The 15,915-nt window shown below is 48.0% G+C and overlaps 1 protein-coding gene and 1 long non-coding RNA gene across 2 annotated transcripts; one reads left to right on the forward strand and one right to left on the reverse strand.

The window, feature by feature from the left end:
• Window positions 1-1,138: 1,138 nt before the first annotated feature.
• Window positions 1,139-4,115, reverse strand: CCDC71L (coiled-coil domain containing 71 like). Its single transcript, XM_015849879.2, has one exon. It carries the CDS (start codon window positions 3,945-3,947, stop codon window positions 3,111-3,113), a length of 837 nt encoding a protein of 278 aa, XP_015705365.1. The 5' UTR covers window positions 3,948-4,115; the 3' UTR covers window positions 1,139-3,110.
• Window positions 4,116-4,752: 637 nt separating this feature from the next.
• On the forward strand, window positions 4,753-15,516 carry LOC107306633. The gene is made up of 2 exons (XR_001552224.2): window positions 4,753-8,241; window positions 14,947-15,516. It is a non-coding gene; the product is annotated as an uncharacterized LOC107306633 (long non-coding RNA).
• The last annotated feature ends 399 nt before the right edge of the window (window positions 15,517-15,915 follow it).

Raw genomic sequence — 15,915 nt, forward strand, 5'->3', positions numbered from 1 at the left:
ACACACAGGAGATGGACAAGTCCGGGAGCTACGAAAGGGAGATAAGATACTGATCAATGGCCCTTGAGTGGTCTTTTTGTGTTGGCCTATCTCAAGGAAGATGGCCATCCCTGAGGACTAACGGCCCTTAAGTGGTCTTTCCTGTTGGCCCATCTCAAGGAAGATTGACATCTCTGAGGAAGTCACAAGACTCTGACCCGAGCCGTCCCGAAATCTCTGGAAGGCTGGAAAGAAGGATAAAAAGGGCACGGACAAACCACAGTTTTGTGGGCATCTAGGTATCTGACCTCAGATCCCTCCACCGTTGTCCTACTGCTGCCTATTCTCTCTTCTGGGATTGCTGCTCGAGACTCTGCTCCGAGGGACCTCGCTGCCCGAGACTCTGCTTCTAGAGACCACGGTACTCTGACCATCTTTTCTGCGATTCACCGATCTGCTGTTTGCAGCCTGCTACTCCGTTGCTGCTCTCCCCTACGCTTATTTTGCCCCGGACCAACGTTAACAACGTGCTCCGGGACGCTGCTGCATCCAGGAGGTGACTATTCCCCGCTTTAACGTAATTCTTGCTCTTTTCTACCTTTTTCTATCGCCTACTTTCCCTTCCCCATCACCCTAATTTTGGCATTCGTCACTCTCCCTTCCCCATCCCCTCAATTGTCTATTATTTCCAATAAACTGGTCGGATCAACATTTGAATGCTCTTCTTCTTAATCTCACGCCGGGCATAACATTATTAAAAGAACCTTTGCCTCACTCCTAAATTGGAGCGAGACACCCCCCTTAACTGACTTCACGGGCAGAAATAGCTCAGTTAAGAATTTGTGAATGCAGCTGCCAGATCTTCGATCCAACTTCCTCAGAGTATCAGCAAAGCACAGCATAACCCCAAAGAGCTGCTGCCTCAAAACCAAGAAGTCAAAGCAGAACCAAGAGAAAAATAAGTACACCTTAGGCACGCAGCCTACACAAGACTCACTCAGTGTTATTTCACAGTACCTTGTACCCACAAAGAGCATCAAAGCATCAAAACAAGGCAGCACAAGGCAGCATCTCCCATGTCCTACCTTAACTCTGCCCCAGAAATTTGACCCAGTCTGTCCTACACCTGCTTACAAATGATGGGAAAAATCCACATGAGAAAGCTGCGTAAATTTTATTATCTCTACCCAGATTTCTCAAAAGAATACTGAAAAAAATTAATTCAACCTAGCAGTATGAGCATAACTTCATTGAAGTCAATTAGACACTTCAAGTATCAGTAACAACCCCATAGCCAGCATTTCTGAGTTGAATGTCCAAACTGAAACACTTGGCATTTGGTCACAAGGCAGTTTGTCATACTGAGTTTTTAATCAATACAATTTTGCCTCTAAATTTAAGCAGGTATTACAGCCAGAGAAATAGCATAATATGTACCCTTGAACTTTCATTTCCTAGTTCCCTTCTGAAATGTGACGTGGCACTACTGCAGCCATCAGCAGGCACTCTAATGTTATGTAAACGATTTCAGAACTTAATGGTTACAGACCAGATGGTTACTTCGGAAGAATAAGAACTTCACAGATTCGCTAAGTAAGAACTACATAACACAAAGAAGTTTTAGAAGAATTTGGTTGCTTCAGGTTCATACTTAAAAGCTTTTACAAGCCACCTCTACACCTCTTACTGTCTCACTACCTCCACAAACAGCAGGTAACAAAAAATCAACAGCAATCAGGAAAGAAATCTGAAGTCACTAAACCAACCCATAAGTAAATTGTTTAGTCATTCATTCCACTATGGAAACCGAGAAGTTCCTTGTTTGCAAGGATACAAAGGACACAAACCGCCTCTCACCAAACACTTCTCCCAAACTCAAAGAACATCAAGCAAAAGAAAATCTACACCTTTGCTTCTTACACACCAACAGCAACGGGAAAGAACCAGGAAAAGCCCTTTACTAAAATAATGTTAATAATTAAAGAGGGACTGCCCACCACACAGAACAGCGTGATGGAATTTCTCTGCCCGAGTAGTTAAACCACATCATGAATTTACACCACAGTCCACCGTGAAGCCCAGGAAAGATTTATAAAAATAATTATGTGCAAGTAATTACAATGATACAGTTATCTGCCATTAGTCATCTAACAGCCCCGGGGTTGACAACAGTGCCATTTTGTTAAGAAGTAACCAGGTACTGGGTCTCTTTTTGCCATTAATGCCAACATTACTATACCACAGTTCACCTTCAGACACTTATGTGCCCAGCTCCTATGAGTAGTTACACTCTTCACCAGCTCCGAGCTTGTTTACTGGGGTGATAGCACAGAGTCTCCCATTAAGCACAAACATGGCAGACTCCAGAGAGGAACTCATCACTGTGCATTCCAGTTTCATTGAACTGAAACATCACTTTTCTTTAACTTTTATTAAGTTCACTTCGGTTGACCAAATGAGCTTCCCTAAAGTAAACAGGTTTATAAAATATCAGCATGATTCTATCTTTAGGTGCTCCAAAGAAACAAATACTTAGTTCAACTAGAAAACCTTAAAAATGACTTTAGATACAAAAGTGTAACAATTATACTGAGCAATACATCCGGATATATCACTAAGCCCATGAAATTTAAAATAAAAAAAGTTTTTGCACCATCAAGAACAGCCACAAGTCCTGAACCTCCATCGTAACGCATCCTCGGTCAGAGTGAACTGAAACTTGGGAATGCTTGGGATTCAAAATACCCTGAGCACATACTAGTGCAACACCACAAAGCATACATAATCCATCGGAAAAGGGGGGCTAAGGGAGAAGGGGGGGGGGAGAAGAACGAGAATCGGATGGTGCTTTATTATACAAGCATGAAAATTAAGTTCCTTTGGAAAACAACTTCTTGGGTGGACTTCTGGACCAGTGAGGTAGCCCGATGGGAGAAGTGGAAGCGGAACTTGGTCCCCACGCGCGGTACCCGCAGCCGGCCCCTCGCCCGCCCGGGGCCCGGCGCCCCGGCCCCGGTTCTAAGCGAGCCGTAAAGTGCAGCAGAAGAACATGATCCAGACAAAAGCAATGTAAACAGGTGACTGATATCGGTCTCTTTGTCCGCGCCGGCCTTCCCTCCCCTCCCGCCGCCTCAGGACGGTGCCACGGGCAGGCGGCGCACCCGCACCACGGGCGACAGGTCCACGCCGAGGATCCGCTGCGCCCGGCGCCGCGCCGCCTCCAGGCTGCGCCAGTTCCAGACGCCGCCCCGCAGCCGGATGGTGGGGAAGGTGGTGAGGCGGGGGGTGGCCGCCTTCCAGATCTCCTCCAGGGACTTGCCGTCGAACGGCTGCTCCCAGGCGGCCTCCTCGGCCGGGCTGCCCCGCTCGCTGTCCTCAGCCTCCTCCTCCGCCGCCCGCAGCCGCTCGTCGCCGTGGGGAACGTCGGCCGCCGGTGCCGCTGGGCGCCTCCAGCCCTGTGCCCTCCTGCGGCGCCGCCGCCTCCTCCGAGGCCGCTTGGCGGAGCCGCCCGTGACCGCGGCCCGGCGCTTGGCGGGCGGGAGGCGCCGCTTGCCGGGGCGGTGTCGGGGCCGCTCGGCCGAGGGCGGCGGCGGGTCGGGGACGACGGCGCGGCAGGAGGCGTAGCCGTAGACGTCCTTGCTGCGGAGAATGACCGGGGAGAACTCGTGCTTGAGGCTGCAGAGGAAGTTCCACAGCTCCGAGTCGGAGCTCATGAACTCGGTGGACTTGGGCATGAAGAGCTTGAGGGCGTCGCCCAGCGCCTTGGTGCCGGCGTACGAGACCTGCGAACGCGAGTACACAACTTTCTCCGAATCCCCCTGCAGCCCCCAGGCGCCGGGCGCCGTTCCGTTCCCGGCTGCGGCCGCCGCCGCCTCCGCCGCCCGGGCCCCCTCCTCGGCGCTCCCCGCTTCTGGGTTCATCTTGCCGGCTCCTCTCTCCAGCGCCGCCTGCTTCCTGCTGCGGGTCATGGGAGCGGAGGGCCGGGGGGGGGAAGAAGAGCGGAGAAGGGCACAGGGACGGGCGCCGAGCGCCCCGCCGCTCGCGCGACAGGGAGCGACGATCGATATCCGCCGCCCGGCACAAAATGGCGCTTTAAACTCCCAGGCGGGGACTGCGCTCCGGCCCGCCCTCCCTCCGCGCCCCGCGGTTCGCCCGTTTGAAACGCGTCTCGCAGGCCGAGCTCCGCCTCCCGCGCTTGGAGGCGGCCATTGGGGGCGCTGCGGCCGCCCCGCGGGAGGCCCGGGCTGGAGGCGCGAGGGGCCGCCGGGACCTGCCGCCCGCAGGGCAGCGCCTACCCGTGGCTGGGCCCTGGGGCTGCCTGCTGCTACCTGCTGCTTTGGCTCACTCCAAGGGGCCAAAGGAGGCTCCATCACACCACCATGTCACACCTTGTGTCCTGTAGTGTGGCCCAGTTGGCAGCACAGGGCACAGTTCAGGTGGCCTCAAGGTTGAGGGTGGACCACCAGACTTGGCTGTGGTGTTTGGGCCCTATGTGACCTCTGTGCCATGTGCTGTAAAGGTAAGGTGCTTCACAAAGCAGTGGGGAGGGTGTTGGCTTCCTCAAAATGTTTTCAAGTAGAGGTTGGTTAGTGGTTTCAAAGGAGGAATCCCCCAAAGGGAGAAGAAAGGCAGAAGAAAATATCAAAAAGAAATAGGACTGTTCATTTGGCAGTGACCTACAGAATCACAGAATTGTAGGGGTTGGAAGGGACCTCTAGAGATCATCGAGTCCAACCCCCCTGCCATAGCAGGTTCCCTACACCAGGTCACACAGGTAGGCATCCAGGCGGGTCTTGAGTATCTCCAGAGAAAGAGACTCCACTACCTCCCTGGGCAGCCTGTTCCAGTATTCCATCACCCTCACCGTAAAGAAGGTCTTGCGCACATTTGTGACCTACAAAGATCACCAAGTCTTGTTGAACTTCATCATCACCCAAAAGTTAAAGCATATTGATGAACTTGTTGGCCAAATGCCTTTTGGGCATCAGCCGTCTCAGTAGAAAGTCTGTTCCAGTGTTTGCCCACCCTCACAATAAAGAAATCTTAATTTCCTGGAGTCCTGTCTGGCCTACAATGAGTGAATAGGCATGTTGCAAAACCACACGGCATTAATCACACTCGTCCCGTTGTTGCAGAAGAGTTTTAATGTGACTCTGTTGGTCAGTAACTCAACAGTATCATCAAGACACTGACATACAGTGCCATTGAGGTAGGCTTCACTTCCCAACCAAGATGATCGATAATGAAACCCAATCTTTGCTTGGTTGAGCCCTTTCTGAAAATCACCAACTGAATGAGTCCACAACCATTTCTTCCTGTAAGGTCTGGCTATGCCGGCAGCTCTGTAGGACAGCTCTGTCAGCTGCCACAAACCCCGCTGTCCCCCTAGATGGTATTTTCCAGTAACTCAGAGATTACTATCACGGGAAGAGTGTCCTGTCAAGTTTCTGGATTGTTTCAATTAAACCAGCACTCCTTCCAGTACCCAGAAAAGTGGCAGCAAGGTCAGAGGTGGTTTAACCTCCCCTAAGAACCCTGCATGGGGTTTAATTAGACTCCTAATTACTTTCTCTCAGCATTGGTACAGGATGAAGAAATAACGGTATTTCTCTTCATAGACAGTCTGTTCTGTAATTAATCTCTCAGTTTAGAATTGGGAAATCTTTTATTCTCAACTCATCAAGAACCTAAATTGGAATGTCCGGGTAGCTACTCAAATAAGAGGCAGAAATTATGTATAAGAAATTATTACTTACTGTCAGTGGAAATAAGTGAATTTTTCTTCATGGTATAATTTGGCTTGTGCTCATGGGAAACTCAAGAATATTAATCCAAATAGCCATTTAAAGTAGGTTTTGACAAAACCATTTTAAATCTTCATGGGGACAGTCTCAAGATTTAGCCATATTCCAAAACATCATGATCTATTTAACAAAAAAAATACACTTTCCCCAAACAATAGTTGCTGGTGCTGTTTTTAATCACATTTATTCCACAGCTCATTTCAGAGCTCAGTCGTGCCAGCAGATTGCTTTACCTTAGGGAGATATGCTACAGTGTGAGGGATAAGAACCTGTAACTGGAAGCCTTAGGGCCACGCATCCCTTATCCAGCTGTGTTGCAGTTCGTCCCACTCCAACACGAGTGCCTGGTCACAGCCATGGGACAGACAGCCACAACTCATCACCCTCTGGACTGCAGGAGCTGGCATTGAGCACGCATTCCCAGTGGTGGGCACTTCCACGCTGTCAGATTCAGCTGCTCAGTTGGTCAGTATGCCCTCATTAAACGTCAGGAATCCAGTTGTTTATTGGCTGTTGGCCAAGGTCATTGGCCATGACTTTTTCCTGAAATTACATTTCTGGCTTATGACTCAAAATCATTAATAGACATGTTCAGCAAGCGGGGAAGGAGTCACTGTGTCTATGAGTTAAAAGACAGATGAGTGTGTTTTTGTGTTAATCAGCATCTACAAATTATTTTTGCTTCTGGTATGGATGGCAACACTTTACAGCACAGAACGTCATCTCAGTTTTACAACTTCACTGTAGATTTTTGCAGTGTAACATTCTCCTTTTAATACCTTACAAAGTCATCTCAAGAAAATCCACAGTAATTGGTTCTTTCAGCAATTTACAATAGCTCAGTGCAGTACTAATGATGATAATAAAATTAATAATCCTTTGGAAGTACATAGCTCTTCACTTTAATCATGCTGCTGCTTATGTGCATTAATTATCGCTCACAGCACTCCTGAGTTATGTAAGCAAATATTGCCTTTCTTTAACAGAGGAATAAAATGAAGAAATGGATTAAAATAGCTTGACTAACGTGCATGGGCTCAATGACTTAATTTTCTGTAGATCATCTTAGTTTCTAACAATCATTATTCTAAAAATACATTGAATGTCTACACTGAGACAGAGAAGAAAAAATCAGTAATTTTTGTTCTATTTATTCACTGGAATTTCTTTACAGAATCCTTAAAGTATAACTTGATGAATTATTGCATTAATGTTTTATTTCATAAATAATTCCTGCCCAGTATCAAACAGTGCTAACTACTAAAAGGTTATCTGTACACACGATCACACCGAGTTTTGAGTCATGGTGATTTACACAAAAATCCTGGATATTAAGTCTTATGCTGCTGGGGAATTTTCTCTGATGTACTCATGCTCTTCTCCCTAGACAGCAAGGACAGTCTTTTACTGTCCAGCGCCCTTAAAAATTATCACTCTTTCTTGCTGTCTTTTCCTCTGCAGTTGAGAGGTTGTATCATCTAGCGCTCTGCTTCAGTCACTTTGTTTCATAAATGTCTTTAGCACACATTTGGGAGACCTTGTGTGACCATGCAGGTCCTCATACGTTTGCGGCTCAACTTTAGGCATTATCCAGCAGTCATCAAGTTCCTTGTTCTGAGCTGGCAAAAGTCCTGAAGGCACTTTCATTAAAGACAAAAGCAAGGGATTTATAAGAATAGTGTCTCAATCAGTTATTAAAAAAAAAAACACAATTACTTTTATATACATATATATGGATCAGAACGTGTACTTTTAAAAGACTGCCGATGCAGTTGCTATCAAAAAAAGAAATGAGATGTTAGGAACTTCACTGGAAGGGAAAGGAAGCAAAACAGAAAACAGCACTGCCGAATACAAGTCCATTGTGCCTCCACAGATCTGTGCTTCTAGTGCTGCCATCTCTTCAAGGCCATAGGAATGATACAAAGAAGGGCAACTGGGATGAGCAGAAATTTGGAACAGCTTCTTTTCATTATGAAGAGAGACTAAATAAGCCGAGACTCTTCGATCTGAAACACCAGATGGTTGAGGGGGAATACGATAAAGGTTTATAAAACTGTGATAGTACAAAGAAAGCAGACTGTAAGTTATTATGTCTTAGTTTTCATAATCTAAGAGTAAAAGGGAAGCACATGAAGCTGTAGAGCAAAAATTTTTTAACTAACCAAAAAGAGGTCCTTTATTTTCAGATGACTCATATTTACTCTGTGGAGTTCCTTTTCCAGCAAAGTTGTGGGTGCCAACTTGGAAACTTGTACTGCAATACTGAATATAAAGATGAGCTCACTGGGAAGGGTTTACAAATGTTATAGAGCTCGCTATTCAAAGCAATGAATGAGTGGAAGACACGAGGAGAAGGCAAAGATCCTGTTGTGCAAAAAAACCAAGACTATCTCCTTGGTCTCGGAAAGCCTGGAAGACAACGGATGGGCAAGAAGGGAAGACTACATAAGGGGAGGTAACCTTCAGTGTTTACCCCATTCCTGCAGTCTCTCCCTACCCCACCTCTTCTGACCTCTAACATACAGCCCACCAGACTAGGTGATCCCTGGAGCTGGCCGTCATTCTATTCTACAGAATGATAAAAGTCTTAACATTTTAGNACCCCACCTCTTCTGACCTCTAACATACAGCCCACCAGACTAGGTGATCCCTGGAGCTGGCCGTCATTCTATTCTACAGAATGATAAAAGTCTTAACATTTTAGCAAAAGACTTCAATACATTCCCCAGAAAAGCCCCTCAATGAATGAATTCTGATGAATCTTTACTCTTCCTGTACTTCATCCTTCAAAATAATTGTTAACTGAGATACTCAGAGCCAAAAAGAGCGCCTGATTCGGAGCCGTCCCGGACCGATCAGCAGCGGCTGACCGCGTGGTCAAGGGGGATCTCGGGCGGTTCCTTCAAGCAGGGAACCCCCGGGTAGAGGAGAAGCCCGGCAGCTCTCAAGGAGCAGCTGACGCAGCCGCTGACGCAGCGTGTGGGCGTTCCCTGCCTACGGAGGGAGATTTAAACGGGCACAAGGAGGGCAGCCCACCCCACCAGAAACGGTTAGGAGGAGGCGCGGAGCCTCTGCATCCTCTTGACTTCCTGTTTCAGTCTCTGCGTAAGTATTCTGCTCCGACATCGGGTGCTCCCGGCGAAAGGCTGCTGCCAGAAATTACTGAGGAGGCCCAAGACAAGGGTTCCCGATCTCCCAGAAAACGGGAGGCAGCAAACCAAGAAGACTGCAGAGACCAGACTGAGGTCCTGCACATGCCCCCTTATAGGAAGGCTGCTGCCAAAATGTCTGAAGGAAACTCAGATGAAGCCCCCCAACCCCAAAAGATGCTGTTGGCAGGTCCTGGCTGTACTGAGTGCCAGAGCAATGGCCCTGCAGTGCTGTGAGGGAAGGCAGTGATTTGGTGTTTCACTGCGACCAGGTTGAACTACATTGCCACACTCAGCTCGTCGGTTTGACCTGAAAGGAGGAAGTTGGAGAGGCCTGAGGAACTAATAAATGAGTGTGAAGAGGGAGATTGACTGGTGGTGTCCAGTCCCCTCTCCGCCTCAAGATTTCTCAGCACACAGTCGAGGTTCCTCCTATATGGAAGCACTGTCGCCCCTGCAACACCTCACACAACAGGTGGTAAAGGGGAACCAGCCAGCAGGCAAACACTGCCGCGGCCCCCTGTCTCCCCTCTCCTTCCCCCCCAGCAGTAAACTTTGAGAAACGGGAGGAGAAGTGGAAAAACGGGTACCTGCTCGACGGCAGGGGCAATCCTCGCATCACGACCAATCGGCTTCCCCAGGTGCCTCTGGCAAACCGGTTTGAAAAAAAAAAAAGGGGCGGCCCTGGAACTTGAGGGGGGGAACTAAGTGAGAGTGGTGGAAACAGGTGCACCATGCGGGTTGGCCACAGGTGAAGCGTCACCCGAAAGCTCAAGACTTGCTTCTACCATAAGGACAGAAGGGTGAATTGTTGTACGGTGACTCCTTCTGCAAGGAACAGAAGGCCCTATATGCCGGCCTGAACCTACCCCAGAGAAAGTGTGGGCTGCCTTCCCTGGGGCACAGGTCAGGGGACATTTCAAAGAAAAAATTCTAGATTGATTCAATCCTTCAGACACTACGCCCACTTTTAATAATTCAGGCTGGCAGTGAGAAGTTGGCAAGGAAAGCCTGAGTCCATCAAGATAAAGACCTTTCAACGGGGAATGGGGCGAATACTTGAAGGAGCTTGGGGCGCAGGTGATCTTTTTTCTTCTATTGCTCGTGGTGTCAGGAAAGAGGTGACAGGGAGGATCAAAAAACCCATCTCTTTAAAACAGATTGCTTAAGAAGCTTGGTGCAGACAAAGAATTTCGGCCTTATTTGACATGGGCAATCTTACACGCACCTGGAATTGAATGGCTTGTGAGCAAGCAGCCCTGTCCCTGAGGGGTTAAGAGGGTAATTAGCTTGAAGAAATTAGCGGGACTTCATTGATAGGTCCTTTAAAACTAGGGAACCGAAAGGGGGAAGGGGCAAAATAAGGGCTAACTGGGGTTGAACGGTGGCATTTCAAGGATTGGTACCCAGAACCCGTGGGCAATGGATTGCAGAGTGGCAAAAGGAGGAGTAGGGCAGGGGGATGCTGGGGGATGCCGCTGTTCTAGCGGATCCTGGATCACTTTATGAAGGTGGGTGAGACGGACAGCCCGCTGAAGTGCCTTATACTAATGCACGGAGCCCTGAAGTAACAAGCAGGAGGAACTGGAAACTTGTGATGCACTCCTGAAAATTATGATGTTGTTGCTTATCCCTAAGCACACGAAACATGGCACTGGGATGACTATACCCCACAAATCTGGATTCACACGAGCTATAACTGGCATATAGCTGATTTTAGGTAAGAGATAGGCGAATCGGTAAGGAAGGGTGGGGTGGAGTCCCTGCCCAGCCATTGATTCACACAGAGAAAGCAGCAAGTATCAAAGTAGGATTAGATAAACATGCGAGAGAGACAGAAGCACATCACCCATTGAGAAACAGTCACAGAACAGTTTGAGTAGCCTGTGGGTTTAGGAATTAGAGATGGACTAACTAAAGAGTTTCAGCTGGTAACTAGGGGTATACTACAAGGCCCACCTGATCAAGGGGGAGGCTGCTGAATAAGTAGTTTCTTGCTCTCTCTCCAGAATGCGCGATGAGGCCTCGTTAGCCCCAGGCTCTTGTCCTGGTGGGGGCTTCAACCATCCCGGACATCTGTTGGGAAACCACACGGCGAGCTGCAAGAGGCCTCCCAGAAGGCCTTTGGGACATTCCATTGATGATAGCTTTCTGGTTCAGGTATTGGACAGACCCGACCAAGGTCAAGCGTTTGCTGACCCTGCTGCTCACCAACGCTGAGGAGATCAAAATCAAAGGCGGTCAAGGCTTGGAGGAATGCCTGGGCTCCAGGCGATCATTGCCCTGGTTGAGTTTTTGATCTCAAGCCGATGTGGGGCCGCTGGGCAAAAGAGCCCAGGACCAGGATGTGACTTTAGAAGAGCAAACTTTTCAAGCCTTACCTCAAATGGAAATTGCTTGGCCCAAGATCCCCTGGGGCCGCGCTTTGCCCTCAAAGATAAGGATGTTGAAGGAGAGCTGGCCTTACTGTTTTCAGGATGGCCCTCCTGGCAGACAAGAGGTCTCCATTCCCCTGATTAAGAAAGTGGGCAGGTTAGAGGGTAGAAAACGGCAAAAATGGCTCAGCAAGGACCTGCTTTAAGAGAACTGAAGGGTGGAAGAAAGGGGTGTAACCAAAGCTCTTGGAAAACAAAGGCTGTGTCACCCGGGAAAGAATCAGGGATGCCGTCCGAACTTTGCGATCGTGGGGATCAGGAAAAGGCCAAGGCGGCAGGCAGAACTGAAACTTTGGCCGAGGGACGTGAAAACAATAAGAAACCTTCTACAGGTACATTGGCCAGAAGAGGACAGGCCGAAAATGGGGCCGTACCTACTCTGGTAAATTTAAAAAGGAGAAATGGCTTCAACAGATGAAGAGGTAAAGCTGCACGGGTGCTGATGAGTTTCTTCAACCTCGGTCCTTCATGGTGGCCAGGATTTCTAGTCCTTTTTCCCGTCCCTAAGTTTTGGCACCCCCATAACTCATGTTGGGGGAACCAAGGAGGTAACATCCCCCCCCCACGTAAGGGTAAGCAAGTCCGAGAGTGCCTCCTTAGACTGAATGGAGTATAAGTCTAGGGGCCCAGATGGCCGTGCATCCCAGGCGTCCTGAAGGGAGCTTGGCTGAGGTGGTTGCTGAGGGCCGCTCTCCACATATTTTGAGCAAGTCGGGCTGTCAGGTGAGGTCCCTGGATGATTGGAGGAGGGTCACGTCACTCCCCATTTACAAGAAGGGGAGCAGGGAGGGACCCGGGGTAATACAGCCCGGTGAGTCTCACCCTCTGTGCCTGGGAAGATTAATGGAACAGATCCTCCTGGACAACATGCCTTTGATCACATAAAAGAACGAGCATGTGATCCCGAGACAAGCAGCATGGCTTCCCAGTGGAAGGTCCATGCTTCAACTAATCTTTGTGGCCTCCTAATGATGGAGGTGACGGCGTTGGTGGACCGAAGGGAAGGCGACCGATGTCATTGTACCTGGACCTGGAGCAAGGCTCTTTGAACATGTTCCCCCCATCACATCCTCAATCTCCAAATTGGAAGGGAGGTGGATTGATGGTGGACAACTAAGATGGATTTAAGCAATTGGTTTCGAAAGGCCCGCAGACAGAGGGTTGGTGGTTCACTGGCTTAATGTCCAGGTGGAGGCTGGTAAAGAGCGTGGTCCTCAAGGTCTGTTCTTTTGGGACCCGGTGCTCTTTAACATCTTTTATTAATGACATCGATGAGGGAATGGAGTGCCACCCTCAGCAAGTTGCTGATGACACCAAAAGCTGAGTGGTGCCAGCGATACGGTGGAGGGAACGGATGCCATTCAAGAAGGGAACCTTTGACAGGCTGGAAAAGCCTTGGCTCGTGTGGAACCTAATGAGGTTCAACACGGCAAAGTGCAAAGTTTTGCACTTGGGCCGGAAGAAACCCCAGACACCCTGTACAGCCATGGGAGAGTTGTCCCTTGAGAGCAGCTTTGGCCAGAAAAAGACGCTAGGGTCCTGATAGATGAAAGAAACCTTAACATGAGCCAGCAGGTGCGCTCTGGCAGCCCGGAAAGCAAATTGGGAATCCTGGCTCCATCAGGAGAGGGCGTGGTCCAGCAGGGATAGGGAGGTGAATGCGTCCCCCCTCTCCTACTCTGCTCTTGTTGAGGCCCCATCTGGAAGTACTGTGTCCCAGGGTGTGGAGCCTCAAAGTACAAAAAAGATATGGAGATTTTGGAAAGGGTCCAGGAAGGAGGCCACAAAGATGATCAGGGGGCTGGAGCACTCCCTATGAGGAACAGGCTTGAGGGAGTTGGGTTTGTTCAAGCCTGGAAGAAGAAAGGTTGCGGGGTGACCTCAATTGCAGCCTTCCAATACCTGCCAGGGAACTTACTCCCAGGAAGGGAGTAACTCTTCGAAAGGGCTGATACCTGCAGGACACGGGAAATGGTTTTTAAAGTTGAAAGGAGGGAAAAGATTTAGTTGGATGTATCAGAGGAAAGTTTCTTTACTAGAAGAGTGGTCATTCCTGAACAGGCTGCCCAGGGAGGTTGTGGCAGTGCCCCGTCCTTGGAGGTGTTCAAGCCCCCAGGTTGGACAGGGGCCCTGGGCAACCTGATCTAGTAAAGGTGTATGTTTGGTGGCCCTGCTAGGCAGGGGGGTTGGAACTACATGATCCTTGAGGTCCCTTCCAACCCGGGTAATTCTGTGATTCTGTGAAAAAGCAAGGACATGAATATGGCGTGGCTCTGAAGTGGGCGATATTTATCCCCACTAAGAGAGGGCTTATGGAAAGTCTTTCTGTCTAAAACACAGTCCTACAGTATATCCTTCAACTGATAATTTTAATTTACGAAACAAAAGGATGTTTTGCAGCACTTCCCCATACAGGACCAACCAGTGTGGTTTTCATCTGAAAATGTATATTACCAATGGTGTAAAATTAGGAGATAAATCAGTCTAGTAATGCTTTTTGAATATAATTGCAGCGTAAGAAATACATTGCTCAAGAACATGGTTCTCACGCATCACAGACCGTGTCATTCTGTAATGTTGGTCACACTGCATTTCCTGAGGCTCAGTACTATTTAAAGTACTGAGACTGTTAAATTAAATGTGAATTTCACTCACTTGTCTTAACGCAGACTATGTTTAAAGTCTGCTAAGAATTGCTTGAAGACCTTATTGGTTAAATCTTATCTTTGATGCCATGTGTTATTGAGTCATAGAACCACAGAATCACCAAGGTTGGAAAAGACCTCCAAGATTGCCTGGTCCAGCCATCCACCTACCAGCAGTACCTCACCTCTTCACCATGTCCCTCAGTACAACATCTAAATGTCTCTTGACCACTCCAGGGACAGTGACTCCACCATCTCCCTGGGCAGCCTGTGCCAGCTCCTGACCACTCATGTCAGTTTAAAATTGCTTTTCCTGGTACACTCCTGTCTATACTTCCACTATTCTTTCTTCCAGATCCGAGTGTTGCCAGAGTACCAGGCAGTACAAATTCAGCGCAGAGCAGTGTGAGGGCATGATTGATTTTTTTTGTTGTTGAATTAGCCACGGGATACAACACAGTGTTTATACTGGGTTTATTATGTTTTATTCTGGACTAGAGAGCCTATGACAGGCAATCCAGCATAAAGCCCATGGAGAGAAAGCTGTCCCTTCAAAGTGCTTTGAATGAATTAGAGTAAGGGACTTCAAGCTGGATCAGCTTTTTATGTCATAGGGATTCACCATTATTAATGGATGTTTAGAGCAGCTTTTCTCTGTCATTCGACATGTCTTAGTCAGGCTCCTCTAGTTTGTTTTCTTCTTCCACACGAACCTTGCCCTCCTCTCTATTTTAAGAAGGGTAGATGTGGATCCCGTGCCAGCTCGGCCCTGGCACTTCCATGGGGCAGGGAAGTGATATTCAGGAGCCTGAGGTAGGAAAGAAAGTCCTGATCTGTTTCAGCGAAGGTTGTAAGCCCTCAGTTCTGATGTAAATGTTGGTTGTTAGCATTAACACCTCATTTTGGTTTTCTCTGTTGTGCTTTGAGTTAGGCACGGACTTTAAATGACTGGAAGGATGATCTGCTCACCCCCACATTGCTCCTGCTAAGGGACCTCTGCCCCCACCGCAGCACAGCGCGGGGATGTGCACAGCTGGGAGAGCGACGTGACAGAGCCAGGAAACGGGATAAAACGCCTGACTGCGGGTCGTGGTGTTTATCTGAGATCCTTCCCCGGTGTAAAACCTGCCCGGCGTCTGCTGGTGTGATCTGCGGATGTATCATATACTCTGAATGCATTTCCTGTATTTCATGCCTATATTCTAAATATATTCCATATATTTCATATATTTGGTGCAATTCTAGATCAAAAACCCCGGGTTGTGTTTGGTATTTATTTACAAAATATTCTATTAACTTGAGGTTTAGTAACGGTTGGTAGCATTCCTTATAACCAATTTAAAGTTATTGTGAACTCACCTCAGCACAAAATAAATACCTAAATTAGATGATTGCAACACGTTAATTATTTTGACTAATTTTGAGAATATTGTTTAAAGAACAAATAAAAACAGGAACCTTAAAGAATACTTTGAAAACGATGCTTTTAGTCTGTACATTTTTAAATGAAAGACAAGATACTGCATGGCTGTTGATAATCTTGAATGGTTGGACTGGATGATCTTTTAGGCCTTTCCTAGCCTTGGTGATTCTATGATCTTCCTTTCAACAGAGAGATAGTGACTGAAGCTGCTGAGGTCTTGGCCCTCTGCATGATCTGCTTTGTTGTTAAGTCTCTCCTCAAAAGACAACGATATTCAAGGCAAGTTCATTCTCTGTGAATCTCCAGTAGCTCCAGATGGATGAATAGCCGTATAGCTAAATGAATAACTGCAAGTATTTTAAAATGATCTTTCAGAACTGCAGTGAATTCACGTTTTTGTTCCCACACTGGCTTACTATCAATGCTATCAATGCACAACTGCACCGAGCATTTTCCAATATATACAAGTGCCCCAAA

This window comes from Coturnix japonica, chromosome 1, assembly GCF_001577835.2.
Source record: "Coturnix japonica isolate 7356 chromosome 1, Coturnix japonica 2.1, whole genome shotgun sequence".
NCBI classification, from domain to species: domain Eukaryota; kingdom Metazoa; phylum Chordata; class Aves; order Galliformes; family Phasianidae; genus Coturnix; species Coturnix japonica.

What these genes read in the sequence shown, in the direction of transcription:
- CCDC71L (XM_015849879.2), bottom strand. Translation starts at nt 3,947, where the DNA reads ATGACCCGCAGCAGGAAGCAGGCGGCGCTGGAGAGAGGAGCCGGCAAG.